Source organism: Coturnix japonica, chromosome 3 (assembly GCF_054131305.1).
Source record: "Coturnix japonica strain WE chromosome 3, WE-NBRP24, whole genome shotgun sequence".
NCBI classification, from domain to species: domain Eukaryota; kingdom Metazoa; phylum Chordata; class Aves; order Galliformes; family Phasianidae; genus Coturnix; species Coturnix japonica.
This window is the reverse complement of record NC_140665.1, coordinates 58,162,391-58,182,707: the sequence shown is the minus strand read 5'-3', so window position 1 is coordinate 58,182,707 and position 20,317 is coordinate 58,162,391. Positions and strand designations below refer to the sequence as shown.

The following is a 20,317-nucleotide window of genomic DNA, read 5'->3' as shown; positions in this document are numbered from 1 at the left end:
CATTTTGAAAAGTGAGTAGGCAAATTACAAAAAAGTCTACTAAGAACATGAAATACTGTTACTGGCTTAGGAAGTGTCTGAGATGAGATCATGGGAGACCATGGCGCTCCGCTATGTGACTGTTTTGTTTCATTTTACACTCTTCCCTAGATTTGGTGGTTTTGGTGTTGGGTTAGATAAACTCTTGTCATTGCTTCCAATAGCTGTCCTGATGTTATTAACTAGCAGCACTATCAGTTAGGTAAATAACCCCTTGTTTTTCACAGTGTTTTAAAAATCAGTCTTTAGTAATTTTTTTATCCTTATTTGCTTAACACTTAAAGAAGGAAAGGATCAGAAGCAGATATAATGAAAACAGTGAAAGCTTTGATGAAATACTTGGGGCTGCATAACATCTGAATTAGATCAATGAAACTATCTTGGTCTAACCTCAGCAGAAACTTTTCTGAAATTTCTTTTATGTCTTTCTAAATTAATCTTGGTAACTGAGCTTAATAGTTATCTTGCTGTTTTTCACATTTGCTTCAAATTTTCTTTGACTCTTGTCTGCTATTCTGAATGCCAGAAGGGTATTAATTATATATGGCATGTTTTTTTTTAAATTAGCTCCAGATATGTGTTCAGAATAGAAATCTTCTGGTTTATTGAACCGTAAGTTGGCGAGGTTAAAAGCAGAACACACTTTTTGATTACAACATGTCTATTTTCCATCTGGATAACAGCTATTTGCTGTTCAGATAACAAATATATCATCAAGCATGCATACTCTGTAAGGAAATAGTATGTTACACAGGAAATGGAAGCAACACTAGACTAATTTCTTTTTGTGAAGAATGAGAAAATACTAATACATTATGTAGCTGAGAAAACTATTTTTTATTGGAGAGATACCCATGTATAATAAATGAAACAGTTAATTTCCATTAGACTAAATACGAGCCTAGTTCATCACTCAATAAAGAAAACACACAGATTAACAGGATTTGGACTGGGCAATAGATGAGCACAGCTGTGACATCAGATTGTGAAAACAATCCTGGCCAAATGAGGAATAACAAACAAAATGGGACTTTTAATGGAATTCTAAGATTTGTGCCTAAATTTGAGTTTGAAACAGTTTTGTTCTAGACAAGTGCAAGGGTTTTTGGACTGTGGAGCAACTGTGTTATCAAAAAGACAATCAGAGTAAACTGTATTCCTTACATTTGGGTAGTTCAGAAGGCCTTAGATGATACAAACTTTGGAAAACAAAAATATAATGCAAAGAGATTCATCAGGACCTGGCACTGCACAAGAGCAGTAGGTGCATGTGAACTTATTGCCTCCCTACTAATTGCCACTTATGGGAGCAGTTATAGAGTAATCGAAGGTGGAAAAGACCACTAAGATCATCTTGTCCAACCATAAACCATTAACACCATGCCTATCAACTCTGTGCCTAAGTGCCACGTTTACACTGTTCTGGAAAACTTTCAGTCAAACATTCCCACAAGCTTTCTTGATCAGCAAACCTGACCTCTTATATCTGCCTAGGTCCTCCTCAATTCCTGCTGGCTGGCTAAGCAGCTGGCAGACTGATCGTGTAGAAAAAGCAGCCTAACGAGCAGGTGTTTAAAAAAATGACTCCTCAAAAAGCTGATTCACTGTAACAAGGTTCCTGTTAAGGGACTGATTTATGCTCTCCCTCATCCTTGCTCTAGGTCAGGACATTCCCTTGACAGTGAATGGCCAATAGTTACACTACAAAAGGGTCAGAGTAAAGAAAGCATGAAGAGTCTGGTTGTGACATAAATAAAGGGAGCTGGTATGTGACTATTCTAAATTGGGTGCTCTGTAAGCCTTACCTTCACAGAATCTTTTAATTTCCTTCTGAGTTCATTTTATATGTCTATTTAATTTTAAAGATATCTTCAGGATATTTGTCCAGGTTTCTACACATCAAGAAGGTGCTATGCCACATTAGCAAGACAGGTATTAAATACTAAGAGATTTATTGAGTTTATCTGGAAAGTCTGCAAGGAAGCAAAGAAACAAGATTTCCAGAAAGTACTCTCCCTCTTGTTTAATAGCAGACAGTGTTTGTCTGAGACTCTGTATGCATCACAGACTTCTTTGGACTACCATGTCAGCCTGACTTTTGTGTAGTGAGGACAATAGTGTAAGTGACTAAGACTGCCACTCCTAAAATGCCATGATTTGGCAATATAATTAATAATTAATTGCTGCCTTTAGAACATACAGGGTATTCACCTCTATCAGATTAATCTTTCTCTTTCTGCTACCCACCAAAAGTGAGCAGGCTGTTCTCACAGTCCCTTCTGCCTTATTTCCATTACTACATAAATGCCTTTGTGTAGTTTGCATGTTTGTGTCCTTGCTGTTTGATTTGTCATTTACCTTAGGGTTGCATAGTGAAGAATGAGTTGACTCTTGGTTTTGAGGGATTTTGCTGTAATTCTCTAGAGCCACTTGTTTTTTAAGATTTATTTTTAACAGCAATTCAACATTATTTTATATAACTGCGGAAAAAAAAAAGTAGTTCACAGAGAGAATGGAAGAAAAAACTTTATCATGGGGCAAATATAATAGAACTAGCAAAGAAATACAGACATTTGCAACATTTTAAAATGTTTTTTAATTGGAGGAATTGCTTCAACTTGATACTGTGATGCATGCCTTTAGGGAGCATCAGTAATGATCCCAATCTTTCTCTGTTTCCCAGTTTGTCAGTTAAACAATAGAAATGCACTGGGAAGTATAAGTCTTGTTGAAACAGCAATCTCATATGATAGCAGAAAAAGCTAATGCCTTTAAAGTACTATAAGTCTTAAAATCCCGGGAGCACAAATCTTCCATCGACGGAGCTGGAAAGAATAAAATTTCAGCCAAATGCAGATGAGATACATGTTCTGTATTAATGCATTTCATCTTTGGGCACGTGTGTTGAAAGGCCTGAAGAGCTTCCTCTCAATATCCTCAGCTTCTGGCGTTTTCATGTGCTCTTCTCTGAAATTATGGGATGGGAACATATAGATCAGGGAGAATATGCTTCACAAGCCTTTATTTTTAGTAATATTTATTTTTTGCATGTAATTAAGGTAAAACATAGCAAAGCTCAGGCCATACTTTATATTCCAAAAAAATTATTGGCATATAAAGGGTAATTGAGTGAAATCAGGCGGATTAAGATCTGTAGGTTGTTAGAGTGATTACATCTTTTTCTGAATATTAACACTAGTTTATACAAAAATAGTGTTGTTTACCATCCTAGATAAGCAATTGGAGCCGTAAGGAGTGACTCTTGCAGGTGTTGTTAATACTTATTAATATTCAGATATTCAGTCTATTTCATAATGCCTGTTATTTGTTAAAGAAGCCAGACTAATTCCCTGGGTCCAGACTCCATGCAAATATCTTGACTATGAATTTTCTTTTTTAGCTCCTTCTTAAATATGAGTGAATTTTATGTATAACCATGGAGAACATTCATACATGTTATTATATAAATGTAAAATAATGGTCATTAAGACAACAGTAAGTTGACCTAACCAAAATCTAGAAAAGAAGATTGGGAAAGAGATTAGTTCTTATTAGGAATGGAAAATAATAAGAAAGCAATTAGCAATTGAAAAGATGGACTTTTCCCAGTACACTATCCATATTAATATGGTGATTAAACCAGAGGACTAATGACTAGCTTCTAGGGGCAGAATATCCTGAGCCATAATTTTTTCTCATGAATTGCTGCTGATCTCTTATTTTTCCTGTAATTACCACTTCGTAAGAGCACTGTATCTTTGAGTATTCATTTGCAACCATTTTTGTATGGGTTCATAACAGAATAATTGTCCCAAGGGTAAATTTTTAGCCAATTAACCATGTGTTATATGGATATTCATGTGTCTAATCATATTATGCAGAGTGACAGTTGAAAGTGTTGCTGACAGTGTTAATGTACACGTGTTACACCTAACTTATAGGAACAACACAGCCCACCAATTAGACAGATCACATTTTCCTCAGAAATCACAGCTGTTGCATAATCATTAAAAACTAGTTTAACTGTCTTCATTTATTGGTAGCAGAGGCTGAATAAATTACTGCTGCACTTTAATACAAACTGCAGTCATAACTGCAATTGAAATGCTATGCAAGATCTGTCAATGTGAATTGTTTCCCAAGTTCATCATTTAATAAGTCACACAGTCATAGTTTTACCTTAAAGGAACTACGAAGATTTAACTGAGGTCAGGGTTTAGACTGTCTTGCTGAGAAAATAAATTTGGGTAAGTTTAAAAATATATTGATGTAAGTTAGCATCATTAGTTTCATGTGCCTTAACTTAATAATGAGTACAATAAAAATTAAGTGAAAGGATGATAAACACGGATTTTGTAGCTTAATGCTAAGCACTCTAGATTATCTATTTACATTAGCCCCACTGTCTAAATACAGTGAGAATAGATACTTAGTCTACTACTAAATATACTAAAGTAAATTACTTTCTTCTTTTGCGTACTCTTTTCTTTTGTTGTCAGGCTCTGAAAAGAGGAAAGCTAAAGGTTTTAGGAGGGTTGTTGAAGTAATCAACAAACTATCCTGATGCTTGTTATAGTATGTTTTAGATTTATGCTATGAATCCTGAACTGTGCACCTTCTTATAGCCAGGTCAGAAGTACATATACTGCAGGAGGAAATTCATTGTATCCTGACAGATATCTAAGATAGATGAATAGCTCAGTCCCTCTCTGAGGCTCTTATTTCTCTCCAGAAACTCTAAAATAAGACAAGGGTGAATAGCTTCAATTTATAAGTCTCACTTTAGACTTCTAAGTTTATGTGAGATAAATCCTTTTAACAGTTATCTCATCTGAAGTGTTTTTAAATTTGTGAATTCAGTGAAGATGCATCACATGGACTGGCCTTGAGCCCAATACACGTGCTGCTTCTTTGCCTACTTTCTACCTTTGCTGAATGAGTAATCTGGAGGGTGTTTTCCTGTCATGTCTTATCCTAATGCAAGTACTCGCAACATGGAAAGTACAGGAGCCTGTATCCTCAACATCTGGCCATCTCTTAACAGAGGTGTTGAATGTGACTACTAAGACTTCGTCCTGTGGAATGCACATTAATTATTTATATCCTTTAGGACTGTTGAGGCAAGGTATACAGAGGCCAAGCAAATTTATGCTTTTCAACGTATTCGACGTAAATTTAATGTAAATTCTACATTCATTTTCCTTTGAAAATACCTGTATTTTACTTCCGCAACATGGGAAGGAAAAAAATAACAGCAAAGTATAACCACATTAGCATATAAAATGAAAAATATCTTTAGGCAGGGGTGGATTAATATTGAAAAGCACCTTCTCAGTTACTAAAGTCTCTCATAAAATGTTTTTCGGTATGATAAAAACAACACTATTTTGTTCTTAATCCGATTCAGGAGGGCGCCGCTAACTACCGGTTCACAGGTCCCGTGGGCTCCATCTTGTGGCTGATTTAGTGAGTGTTACCCCTTGAGAGAGATTCCTACCTCAAGCTACAGTCAAAATAGCACTTATTATTTTAAACAAAATAGTCAACTGCTTTTTTTATTTTCTCACACAATACATTTATATTTAATACCATTTTTCAGAACTGAATTTAAATAGATACTCTACTTTTGTTTCTCCATTTATAAATATGCATTCTTCCAGGGAGATGTGTGATGCACTTCACAGTTATACAATTAAGTCATCTAATTTCCTATCACTTGAAGCAGTTAGAAAACTGCATTATGGAGATGTGGTTCATATTACACCAGAGGTAACTGCAGCTGAACAAAACTCCCAAGCTGCCATGGGCATTTGCCTTATTAATAAGTTGGTTGCCTTCCTCTTTTTTTTCCTGGTCAAAATCAAACCTAAGCAGTTCTAAAATCCAGTACTACCCAGTTCTTTTCTATAGATTTTTCTATAGATTTCAAAGTGATCTTTGTCTTAGCCAGTTTATACCACCAGTAGTTTCCAAGTGACAGTTCCATCACCATGAGCAGTTCTAAGAAACTGTCTTTTACTGCATTGGCAAAAAATAATTTTGGATCTAGAATCCATACACTTTACTCATTTTGTGCATCTGTTTTATACTGGTTGCACTCAGACTTCAATGTATTTTTTTACACCGTGATGTGTTTATTGTGAGAACTCAAAATGTGATCCTGCATGCCATCCTATCAATTTTCTGTTGATGAAACTTGTCAGCTGAATGTGTTTTTGGCTTTCTAAATACTGCTAAATGAATTTAGAGCAAGCTGCCAGAGTGATAATACTGAAAACCAGAAGCAGAGTTGTGTTGTCGTCTACTATCATCAATATGCAAATAGCTTCTGTATCTTGCTAACTTACAAGAGCTTATGAGATCTAACAATCTATATAGGAAATGAGAATTCCAGAAGACAACCAGTCTAACTGTCCTAGAAGTAAGATAGGGCCCCTTCTCTCACTCATTAGCTGTAAGGAACCACCAGAAACAGACTTTCTGGCAGATCAGCTTCATGATTCATGTAGTGCAATTGCATGGTTCTTACACTTATGCATGTGGATTTGTAATCCTCTGGGATTATGTGGTTGTTAATTCCTGTTTGACTTCTCCAGATGTTTTTTCACTAGAATCACGAAAGTAATGAGTCTTCGAGCAAAGTTTCCTAAAACTAACCTTGAGAGAGAATTTACTAATCTGGTTAAGGTTGTTTGTTTGACATCCCCATCTCAGTCCATGACCTCTTCAGTCAGAAATCAATCAAGTATGGAAGCTAAGAATTGAAATGAGAAATTGGCTTTAATCTGGCTGCATTTTGCACAAAGCATTTTTGGAACACTCCGTAACTATGCAACAATTTCTGAGTGACAAATATGCTGTTTTTGTTTGTCATATTAACATTTTGTTCTTGCATTGGAAAGGTCATGTAGAACTGAAAACTGCTGATGTTTTGGTATTAAAGTTCTGTTCATCGTTTTCTTGATTTTTCTTGAATGATTTTCTCTAATCCATGTAAATTTTGACTTGTACTGATTTTAAAAAGAGTTAAAAAATTTTGTGTCCTATCTCCAAAATGTGTTCTTGGGGATTTTGGGAAATGCCCTTGTCATATAGAGTTGCTGTCTCTTGTCCTTTAGAAACTGACAGTCCTTCATATGTTCCTATGACAGCTCCTCTATCCCACACATGGTGAAATAAGGCATAACATGATTCTGGGAGCTGAAGCTGGCTGTTTTCTAAGACTTCAGACACAAAATCTTTGGGAACTAACTTTTCAAATAGAATGGGTCAGTGCATAAGTTTCACACATAAACCATGCCTGACCTTGCTGGAATCACTCATTTTCTCAATTTGGAGAAATCAATGAAATATGAAAGTCTTTTCCATCTTAATTCTGTTCTTTTCTACCTCTTTGAAACCCCTTTATGTCTGATTTATTCTATGTACAGAATGTACTGTTGAAACTAAGTGTCATTCCATCTTTATCTCTTCTCTTCTTAAGATGGCTTGTCACCCAGTGTTGCTCATTATTCTTGCTTTTCTAGATGAAGGGTGTGGATTGGAATAAGAAGGAATAATTGAAGAAAGCTTCATAGACAGTACAGTGCATATGCTCTGCATGATTTGCATGAGAAATGATAAAGTGCTATTCGAACTGTGCATGCTAGTACCATAATATATTTTGGATAATGATTCAGTCAATTTAGAGCACTGCCTGGCTACTTCTATTATTTTTGCAGCTGGGGAAAAAAAATGCTGTGTACTAAAGCAAAACAAGCAAGTATTTCTTCTTTGTATCTCCAGTCAAAGGAATACACACACAGCCTGCAGCAATTTTCAATAATACCCAAATAAGCAAAAATAAATTAATTCTGACAATATCAAGAGTTAGCTACTAATATGCAATATTTTCTCTTTGGGGCCCACAGAAAGTGCAAAGCTGGATGTGAAAGCTAAAGTATGATATGTTCATCTATGGGAAGAGGCACATTTTCCAGTTTAGTGCATGTTTCCCTAAGACAGGAATCTTCATTAATGGACAGTTTTCCTTACTTGATGAAAGATACAAGACCAACGTATTTTTCACTACAATCACTACCTTCCTTCCTGAAAAATGCTGGACTTAGAAACCCAGGAGTGAGTTTAGTAAAAATAATAATGAAAGAAGAATGACCAAAGACAACTTTTTCTTCCATTCACACATCTGTATTTCTGTAAAGTAACTAGCCACAGGAGGGTCACTTTCTCTTCAGCCAGGCATCCTGGTATCCTACCAGTTCCTCCTGGCAAAATCTTCTCAATTAGTTATTATTATTATTATATTCTAAGCAACAGATGTATGAAAAAGAATGACAAAGAAAAATGCATCAAGTTTCTAATAATATTCATTAAAAATGCAATTCTTTATCATTTCTGTGGGGGGAGACTGAGGTAAAGGAGGAAAAAATGTCTTAGTCTGTAAAAAAATGAATCAAGGGCAAGCAGTAAGTATTACAAACAAATTCCCTTGAGATTCTTCTGTAAATCAATGGACCCTTAACCTGTGATGTGGCTCATAGAAGTAGCATCCTATCAGAATTAGCAATTACCTCACTACTTTCTTTGTATTTATGATATAACAGTTCCTGTACTAAGTGCAAGACAGGGAGCATTTTGATATCTGAAAACCAATGCAAGTGTAACTATCAGTTTACTGATTCTCCCTGCTTTACAGGCAACCTTACATGCCTCAGTTACTGCAAATTAATCTTTGGACAAAATATCCTGCTTGATGTTTATTCAGCAGGGTGGGTTTTTTAATAACAAAGATTAATTTTCATTATTCTCTTAAACGCATGAGCTGAAATTTTGGCTCCAGTGGAGTGAACCGGAATTTTGCCACTAACATCAACACAGTCAAGATTTCACTCATGAACTGTTTATAATTGAGACTACTATTTTTTTTTTTCCAGTTCAATTAATGACTATGTATAGGAATAACAGAAAAAAAAATAAGATAAAATAAGCAGGATTAAAAATGTCTTCCTGAATAGCCAGAAAAGAATGGTCTGTTGTTCAACTATGTGAATCCCAGGATCTTCAAATCTTTTCAAAATGATAAAAGAAACTTTTCTCTCCTCTTTATTCTCTCTCTTCACACCCTCCCTGCCCCCACCCTCCCCCCATAGATATCTATGGATAAGTTCTGAGATTGTTTCCAGTTAAATATACAGCACGTGGCTCATTGATCAAATAATCAATAAAGTTGATTCTATTAAAGAAAATTATGAAATACTATAAATAGATACATCCAATAAATACAGTATCTTTATCTTCACATACTTTAATTACTGTTCTATGTTCTGTTTCAGGGTAAAGTTTTCTACCAATCTGTTAAAATACCAAAGTGTGACTTTAGCAAAGCTTACATTCATGTTATATGCATATTTGGAAAGAGGAAATTAAATGCACTATAGAAAGCACATTCTGCAAAGAACAAGCAATCAGGTCAGCATGCATGGTGCACTGGAAATTTTGTTCTCTTTAAAAATCCTAATATGATAACAAAAGCCTGCCATTTTCTTCCCAATCAGAACAAGTGTCTGATTCTGGGCTGAGTTTGCCTGTGGTAAAAAGAAGCAAACAATACTGGAAATGACAACTGTGTTATCACAGTTGGAATAGATAAAGCTGGCTGATGGTAGCACATGAGGTGGTGTATGTCATCGCAATCGCATCACTGCATGAAAAAAATGTTTCTCATGGCAGTCAGAGCCTGAAAGACACTTCAGTCAAGGGAAAATAAATGATTTACCTTTCTTTTCCTCTTGTTTCCTCACCGCAGCTGAAATGGAAACAAAAAGAGTATTTTTTTTTCTTACAACTGAATCTAATAACATGTACTATAAGTATAACTCAAACTTTTTAATAGGTACCTCAAAACTTTCATGTATTATGTACCATAGGAATAGATTTCCATGGCAGATGAAGAAGCTAATAATCAGAAATCTGATGTTTCCTGCAACTCCCATCTCCACAAATAATGAGAGCAAGATCTATCTTACCAGATTCTCACATTTTAGTAACAAAGTCAATGTTCCTTGCAGATGCTAATAATGACAGGTAAGAGGAGTAGAGTGAATAAATAACTGAGATGGAGCGTATTTCAGACTAGGAAGACATGAATAGGAAAGCAAAGACTAAAGGAATGTTATTACGAATCATTTGTTTCTTAAAAAAACACAACATATGAAGGCATGTTTGGTTTTCTTCTGCCAAAGATAGGAAATTGCAAGATCTGGGAAGAAACACAGATCAAAAGGAAACTGTTGTATACTGCTATTATTCAAAGTTATAATTATTAGGAGAAATTGAAAAAGTGCACAAACAGCACCATTCACGTTGCTCTTTTGGAAGATGAGCAATGTGTTAGTACCTGAAATGCAGACACAAAATTTGGTCTAAAACTGGTAAAAACTTGATTACCTACTGAGAAGAATTGTAATATATCATAGGGAAGGACATGAAATAAAGTAGAATGATGAACTAGAGAAGATGATACTTATATATCAAAAGTGGTCCTAAATGTGCTCTTTTTTAATATTGATTGTTTGGAGTAAGAACAAATTCTTATGCTGTTTCTATGCTATACTAATGATAATTATTATCTATTTCTTGAATTTGTACCTAAAGATCATGATAAAATAAAATAAGATGCTATTAACTACCTTAAATGACATTAACTCTAGTCAGTCACTGGTTTTTCTTTCCCACACCTGTGGTTCTTTAATTCTATAGATGGTTCAGAGGGACTTATTCTTGAGCTTAACAGGAATACTTCTTTAAAATCTTGAAAATGCCATGTAAGCATCATTTCCTTCTCAACAACAGTCTGATCCTTAGAGCCTGATAGCCCAGCAGTAGCCAGGAACTAATATTAAGCCTGAATACTGTCAAATAAATTAGTATTGCATAAAAGAAAAGTCTCCTTTTCTTTTAGAAGAAATTGATTTCCATCCTGAGGCATGAAATTTAACTTCCTTACTAAATTTACAATAATTAATTATGAAAGGCTGAGCTATGAAAACTGCTTTTCCTTATAATAGATTATATCCTTATATCCAGTTCCTCTGTGGTGTTTTTGAAGGGCCCTTGACATAGATTCATGATTTACAGTCATCCAATTGTGATCATACTAATTAATCTCATAGGTAATCTGAATCTTCCTATTTCTGATCTGATGAGAAAGAGAATTATTTCTCTCCATTTATCTTGTTTCTTTTTCCTGTCCTGCTCTGGTGCCACATTATTGTGTAAGAGTTTTGCATACAGCACTCCAGGACAAGATGCACTTTTGATTTACGCTTTATGACTTGATGCCCTAGTGCATCTGCATATGGAATAAGGTTCATTTATTTATCTGCAGAAAAATGTAGGGACTGTTTTAGAATTTATTAAGGTTATTCAGAGACATAATCTTCTTTAATACTTCCCTCCCAATCTACATTGCATTATGGCTAGTGACAATAATTTATTTTTTTCCATCGTGCTGTCCATTCACCTGGTAAATACAATCTGTCACAACTCCTTCTGATCCTGAACTCTTTAGCAAATCTTATGTCATCAAAACATTTCATTACATTAGTCTTTCCATCTTCTCCTGTTAATTAAGGAAAATAAAACATCTAGGCAAGGAATTATTTTATGAATGGACTGTAAGATGGAAACGAATCAATAAATTTCTGTTTCCTAATCAAATATTGTCTATTTATTTATTTATTTATTTATTTATTCAATAATGCCCCAGTTAGGCAGCAGCTATTAAATTTCTGCTGTGCTTCCGATTCTGGAACTTATTATAGGCCTACTTAAACCATCCCATAAAAACCATGTTTTATTAAGTTATATGAAACTCTTATCACTAAGACAAAACTTCCCTTTTTAGAAACCATACAGCCTAGAATCTGACACTTAATTTCCCAGACATGTTTTTGTTCTGACTTTAATTATGATTTAACCTTTCTCCTGTCTGGTTTTTCAGTCTCTGAATAACTCTTGGGATAGTTAAAGTATGTTTAGCCTGACACACCTTCAGATAGCAAATATATGGCTACAGTAGGCAGAAGTTTTGACAAAGTTCTAACATTTGTTTTGATAGTAGACTTTTGAGCTACAGTAAGACAAATATAAAGCACAGACTCATCCCACATGTCAGGTACTTAATGATAACTGCTCACTGCATGCTATTATGCTGAAGTGAAAAACACCTCATGTAGGCAGCAACAGCAAAGCAGCTGGCAGACACTAGTTGATACTGTCTTTGCCCATCCCACCATAAATTGCCCATCTGTTCATAGCTTGAGAAGAAGGTACAGTTTTAAAATACTTATGAACCGTGTAAAGCAATATTTCTCTCTCACATCTTCCTAACAGATATTTTATTTCTCTTTGCCTGTCTTTCAAAGTACAGAATTACTCTTACCAATGTTGAGAGAAATTTTAATCACATTAAGAACCAGTATAGTGAACATCAGAAAGGACAGTTTAGCCTTTTAATTGTCTAGAGCATCTGTGTTTAGAATTATTTTTACTGAGTAGCAGAAAACACCTTTCCTGCCCTTTTCCTCTTCTGTTTCATGTTTTAATGAACAGGCTTGGTGAAATGACTTAATGGGCAAGGAATATGCTGTGGTTGAAATCCCCTGCACAACCTGGCTATTTCTTTTTCCCTAATTTGCAAGACCTGGCTGTCAGACCTACTAAGAAAAATTTCATTCACTAGATAACATCCAAAAAAGTTAGCAGTATTTTTTTCTTCATTACTTGCAATGCCATAATGAGAATACATAAACCCATTTTCTAGAATGAAAGCAGCACAAGTGTTGTGAGTTCTGTTTTAGCACAGACTCTTTTGGACTTCAAATTATTCTTATTCAAAGGAGCAGGAATATGGATATAAAATGAACAGAAATCATGGTCATCTTTGGATTTAGATCACTTGGATCACCTCCACAGCCCATGAAGTCACTGGGTAGAAGCAGTAAGAGAGCAAGTGCATTACTGAGATCTTTGGACTGTATATGGAGTCTGATCCTTCTTTTCACTGGCAGTCAATACCAGCTACCTACAGGAGTCTGGCTTCTCCCACACCTGTGTGGGTCCCTGACGCTTACTGTGGGTCCCTGACACTTACTGCATATTAGGTTCAAGCATTTTTCTGAAGACTGGTAAAAATCTTCTTTTAATAACACAGCAAAAAGGCATGGAACAGAAGAGAGCTAAGAAGACATCTTGGCTTTCTGCAGCATGATAAGTAGCATATCTCTCATTACCTCTCTTATTTTTCAGAGGGAGTGCCCAAAGTACAAACAGAGCAGTTTTTCACTTGACCAGTGCAGAAGAGAGAGCAATATTCTTGGGCCCAAATGTAAGCAAGAAAGCAGAGGGATAATGAATCTGTAATTTGTTGAGGTGCATATTGTTCTGCGCAGGGAGAATTCTCATTATTGATCTCAAATATTGTGTGAAATGAATGTTATGCAAAATTGTCTTTTACTGAACAAAAAGTATGAATAAAAAGTTACATAAATGTATTTAGAGGACTTGTATTATGAGGAAATGTAAATTCTAGCATGCCTCTACCTCCAGGAAATAGCCTAAATATCAGGAAAAGAAGTATAAAACTATAAGGATGAAGTTACACTTCATATATATATATTTTTTTTTTTTAAAGCCTCTTTATTTTTTCTTAATTCTTTCTTACATTAATATTGTGTATTTTAATGTTGTTTTTCTTCTTTTTAATATCTATTTAAGATTTATTTATTTATTTATTTATTTATTCAGAGAACTACTGCCTTACAGTAAGAATTTACTACCTTGCAGTGAATCTCAGTCAGATGAGTTTTAAAGCTCTGATGCCTTCTTGAAGTACTCCTAATCAGCAGTGTTCAGAAATAAGATTCTGTAATGGTTGGACCACATAGGACCACATAGGCAGGATCATATGGCAAATTTTATACACCTATTATAAATACACATATTTTTTATATATATATATATATATATATATATATATATATATATATATATATACATACCTTATATTTAAGCTGTATTATTGAGTAATTTCTATTGTATTGTCTATATCCAACTTTTGTGAATTCAGCATTCATTTTTTAAAAAATGTGTTTGCCATAACAAAGTGGGGGTTAGAATGTGGTCACTTCAGTTAATGCAGTTTATACTGGATTAGACAGACCACAGCAGCTTCTCTTGGTGTTTTTCTGATTGACTATTTTAAACTAAGATGTCTATTGAATAAGCTTTTTGTGTACTCTTAGTTGTCTAAAAAATGTATCAGTGCTCATAAAGGTGACCTCTTGTTTACATGGTACTCACTTCTTTACATGGCAATGGCCACAAAATTTCTGAAGCACTCTCCCTGCTTACCCTACAAAGGCTTTTCTCAAACTGTCTGTCTGATCTATGTGACATGTCACTTATTATTTTTAAGAAAGAGAGGTTCAGTGAGGCACAGCATCCCACTTTGTGCTTTGGGGTTACAGTTTTCTGACAAAATGTCAATATCTTGTCATATGTATTCAGTGTCACTGAGTTAGTTGTATTTGTTTTTGGAAGTGTTGAATGCATGCAAATCCCAGCATCTTAGAATTGGCTTGTGAATATCTGTCACACAGATCTGAGCTGAAATGTCTGCAAAGTGAGCTTGTATAAGATTTGCTGTGTCATGAACTTTGGTGACTGAAAAATGACTGAATTCTATTATAGAATGTAAGTGTCACTATGTACATAAATTCAACCTGAAATCTTTCCATTTAAATTTCATTTTCCTGTTGAATTCTTGCTCCAGTGATCTTAAATGGTCTGCAGTTCTGCTCAGAACAGCCACTTTACAAAATTACAATAAACAATACTTAAAAAGAAAGCTGTTGGCCAGGTAGCATCCAGTTCAAATGATTTAAGTTCTTATAGAGACAGATGGAGACAAAGAGAAAAGCAGAGTGCTGTGAGATACCAGTTACAGTTAGAGAACTGGCATGGCATCAAGCACATCCAAAGGTAACCTGCAAGGATGAATGCTATCCAATAGGGAAAACCAGAGCCGATATTTCTCATCTCACTCAGGAAGATGACAGAGGCTCTGTGGAGTCAGCACTTTTAGCCTGCAATGAACTATGGCTTTGCTCACCTAAGCATCCTGCCAATATTACAAAAACCAATAAGCTCTATTTCAGATTTCGTCTTAGCCATTGCTCTCAGTCACAAGAATATCAGATATCTCTAATGTAACCTTGTACTGCATATTTTGCACAAAATATTCATATCTTGGCTCCAGTAAGCCATAAAGCCATAAGACACAACCACACAAGATTTTTTATGTCTCTTGTAGTGTTTCAATTTGTAGTTAAAAAGAAAGAAAGAAAGAAAGAAAGAAAGAAAGAAAGAAAGAAAGAAAGAAAGAAAGAAAGAAAGAAAGAAAGAAAGAAAGAAAGAAAGAAAGAAAGAAAGAAAAATAAAAGCATCCCCAAATGGAAGAGTTATGTGTGATATGTCCTATGAAATACTATGTGAAGAGCACTTAGCACTTATTTTTTTAAACAAGGTAGTGAAGCTAATTGTTTCCTGGTAGAGTTTTGTTCTCAAAGATTCTGAGCACAAACCACTTCACATGCAGACAGTGAAATTCAGCAATGACTAGATAAATGTTATCTTTCTTGATAGACCGTATTTTGGAACTTGAAAGGAGCCAGCTGTTACACTGGCTGATAAAACTGAGTTAATCAGCTCATTTTTTAATCTTTTAATTTTTTGTACCACTGAGTGGTTGTTTGGCACTTCACTTAATCTAATTAATTAGCAATGCATCTAGAAAACTCTTGCGGATATAGAGTCATAGAATCCTTAGCATTGGAAGGGACCTTTAAAGGTCATCCTGTCCAACTCCCCTACAATGAATATGGACATGCACAGCTAGATCAGGTAGCCCAGGGCCTGATCCAGCTTTGCCTTAAATATCTCCACAGATTGGGGATCCATCATATCTCTGGGCAACCTGTTCCAGTGCCTCACCATCCTCACTACAAAAGACTTTTTCCTTACATCCAACCTAAATCTACACTCTTTAAGTTTGATACCATTTTCTCTTGTTCTACCACCACAGACCCTGCTAAAGAGTTTGTTCCCTTCTTTTCTGTAGCTCCCCTTTATGTTACTTCCTTATAGTATTTGATCTTTTATAACAAATAATGTTTTATTTTATTACCACCACAATTAAATAAATCAGTCTTCAAATCAAAAAGTTTTTTTGAATGTTGAAGAAAGAAATTGGATAGAAACTCAACAGGAATTTCAATATTCAAAAATATTAGAGTCTAAGTAATGCTTAATACCTCAATAAACTACCTACGTTCCTACGTATATGTTTGTGAGAACCTAGTCAGAAACTCATAGGACTTGGTTTCCTGAAGCTCAAATATAAAAGCTAAGTTGTATTGAAACATTAGAGCACAAAAAAAAAAACAAAAAAAACACTTAATTATTCATTGTTGACTAAAGTAAGCTGAAACTGTACAATAATACATTAATATTTTTCTCATGCCCTAGGCCTTGGAATAACAATCCAAGCTCACACACTTTGCTTCAAAGAGGTCAAGACTATTTAATACCTTGCTACTCTTGCAGGACTTAATCCTTTACATTGCTTTAGAATTAGAACAGTGCACAAAGTAATAGCTGTTTTCTACTATGCAGCTATATACTAACTACACACTCTGTGAAACAGCTGCAATTAAAAAACTTGCAAGTGTCGTCTCTCACAACTTTGTCAGAGAAAATATTGCCTCATTATTTCTTGTGATCTTTAGGAAAAATCTGAAGGTAAGAAGTAATATTATCTTAAGTGGTCTTCAAAACCAAATGAATATATCTTTATGATTGACTGTTCCCACGATTCAAATGACTTATTAGTCAGCAAGTCACTACGTTATAATCCATGTTACATCCTATATAGATTTAGCACAAGAGCCTGTTTTATAATGAGGTGGTCATATTTAATCAATATTCAAATGATGTCAAAGTAAAAGTATATCTCTTTTGAATTTAGTTCATATGAGTAAATAAACCTGAAAGTACTTGTTTTATTATAATTACCATCTTATTGCTGTCTAAAAATGCCTAAGTCATGCACTATATTTTGCAACTGACCTTTGTTTGATGACTAGTACTGATTTCAGTGTAAGAGAGAAGAAACCACAATAAAATAATATATTATAGAAGCTAATAGAAGACTATTATAGAAATGGATGCCATTCCTAGATGGCACAGCTAAGTCTTAAATTAGAGCTCTGCTCAACTCCTGGTGAGCAGGTGTTTGTTACCTTTCTCCTTTGTCATAGCTGGAACTTTCATTTCCTTTCCTTTTGAAGAGTCTGAAAAAAATATCAGACAAAAACAAAATGATGGGAAAAGTCAGCTGTAAGAGTATATACTATGTCTGTTTATACTATAACAAATATACATAACTCTTGATGAAGCAAAATTGTGAAAAAGATAGATGTTAGGAATTAGTGTTCCTATTTACTTCAATACAAGGCTCAAATTAGTTTGAAAATTAAACTAAATAATTCCTACTAAATTACCTGTCAAATACTGCATTTCAAATTATATTTTCACACTTATGACTCATTAAAGTCTATCATGAGTTTAGGAACAGCTCTGTTACTAACTTACTCAAGTAGACTAGTCTTCCAAAGACAATATTGGTTGCAGTTAACTTTCAAGCAGCAGTTAAAGAACACCATACTAAAGGATATGATTTTATAATTTCTGAATCATATAAGATGATATTCATTTCAATGTATGAGATTTATTAAGGGAGAAGAAGAGAGTTATAGCTCTTTTTCACTAAAATCCTGTAATACAAAAATATAAAGAAACTGCTATATATATTGATACCACTGGGCTCTATAAAGACAATGCATTATTTCCTATCTACATGATATAACATTACCCTTTTCCTTTAAGACTGTTGGAGGCATCACATCTTTTCTTTTAGCAGTCTCTAGAAAGAAACATTTAACATTTATCACAAGTCAGGTTAGATAAATAAGATGACACTTGAAAAGAATGCAAGTTAGACATTTTGGTATTTTGAGAGCAAAATAGATGTGATAATTAAATGGACTTAACAGCATGGAAACAAAGAACAGGACAAAACTATGAGGTCTTTCACACATCCTTTTAGACTTGGATGTGCAAAATAATAAACTTTCAATATGTCATTACTGTCTCTGCATTTGGACAAATCTTAATCTTTCCTTCAAGCAGGCGATTAAAAACAATCATTTACAAAGTGAAAAGCAATTTGATGGACTAGCTAGTATTAATAAAATTTTCTTTTGCTGAACCCAAGTAAAAATTTAATCCACACAGATGCAGTTAAAATATTAGGACTTGAATGCCAGAGGCTTCTGAAAAAGGTAAATGGGAACTTTATTTTTTGATTTAGGAGTTATAAAAGGTCAAGAACTCAGTTATTCTTTTAACATCAAGGAGGGCATAATGTTTATTTCCTGAATAAAGGTACACTTTCTACATGTATGTAGCCTTTTAAAATCACAGGCAAGCTAGGTATAAAATAAAAGCAGTACACAACCTCAGAATGTATATTCATATATTTTATGTCAAAACAAATAGTTTAGAAGCTTAAACGTGTCTTTAATTTTTTTTCAGCATTGTATGCTAAAGTAATAAAGAGTCAAGAAATGTGCTGAAATTCTCATTATCCCTTTCTTGTGCAGTACCCTGGCTTCATTACACTGTAGAATCCAGAAGAAAAACTAAATCACTTTATTTGTCTCTATTCAGTACTGCACACATTACCAGATAAAGCCTGCAATGGAATATCTCCAGCTTTAAGAACAATAACAAAAAAAACCAAAACAACAACAGTAGGTCTTTGCCAAAATCTGCATCTCTGATAGCCTTTACATCTTTCCTGCTCGCAAATCTTATAACTGTTTCTATTAGTGTTTAATACATAAAATAGTGCAACAATAAGGGTTTTCTTCAAACAGACACTGTCAAACAATCCATGACATCTGTGTATACAGCCAGAAAGACGTGCTCATGCCTTACAGATGTAGGTGTCTGTTTTGCCAGTAAATCGGGATGCCAACAAATCCACCAGGATAGAAATTTAAATCTTTCAGTGTAAAAGAAGCCCAGGTAGTTACTATCAACCCTATTGGGGACTCTAAAGAACAAATGTCAAAATCAAGGATTAAGCAAGTTAAACATGAACCAAAATGGCTTTGGATTTCCATTCTTGCATATGCTTTCTCAAGACTTTTCTCCAGTGTTCAGACACTGTTCTGATCTTAGTTCTGAATCTCTTAACTTCTCTACTTACCTTTTTCCTTTGACTCTTCTGGATTCTTGGGATTTTTTCCTTTCAATGATTCTGTAGGGAAATAATTGAGTTTTTGAGATGCACAAGACTTTTTTTTTTTTTTTTTTTTTTTTTTTGACCTTTATTTACATTATTTACATTGCCTCTAGAGACCTCTAGTTCTTAGGGTGTAAAACTATTACTAGCAGAGATAGTAATAGAAATAATATAAATAAGTCTGTCAGTGGAGACTTCACTAGATAGAAACTAGGAAGGATTAAGGCAAATACATTGAAAGCCAAAGGATTAGGAATTCTTAGGGCCTTATCCAAAACTTTTGAAGAAAGAAAGGATTCTTCTGTTTTCTCTCAGGGGCTGGAGCCAAATTTTTTGCCTGTCCTTTAAGGAGCATTTTTCTAGTATCAGCAAACAGAGGAAAAACATATAATACTATAAATAAAGAGTTGATATAAATATAAATACAAAACATATATATTTCTGAAAGCAACTGCCTCTTGAAGTATTAAGTGTATTTATCAGAGAAAATCAGGAGAAAATTATAATTTCAAAGGCTTATATGTTTTGTTTAAGTGAGAGAACATCAGAGCCTACATGATGCTGAGAAAATCTAATTACACACCATCTATTAGTTTATAACATCTAAACATCTAGGAAAAAAAACAAAAGCAAACAAACAACAAAAAAACACCACTTTATTTATTCCAGATTAACATTAACAACATTTTCAGTAAGAAAAATAACAAACATAAACAGATTATGATTACATAAGATATATCTCAAAATAAGCTCACAAGTGACAGCCCGTAGTACCAGAATGTGATCTTATGTATCCTTCTGGCTTGAAGTGTGAACTGTTACAGAAAAAGGTGACTTACAGTGTGGTTG

At 34.4% G+C, this 20,317-nt stretch overlaps 1 protein-coding gene across 1 annotated transcript in view; it reads right to left on the bottom strand.

The window, feature by feature from the left end:
* TRDN (triadin) overlaps window positions 1-20,317 on the bottom strand; it is a 199,312-nt gene that overhangs the window by 30,117 nt on the left and 148,878 nt on the right. Inside the window, 4 exon segments of the mRNA XM_085541752.1 lie at window positions 9,815-9,844; window positions 17,400-17,450; window positions 18,032-18,082; window positions 19,433-19,483. Coding sequence (XP_085397878.1) covers window positions 9,815-9,844; window positions 17,400-17,450; window positions 18,032-18,082; window positions 19,433-19,483 — 183 coding nt within the window.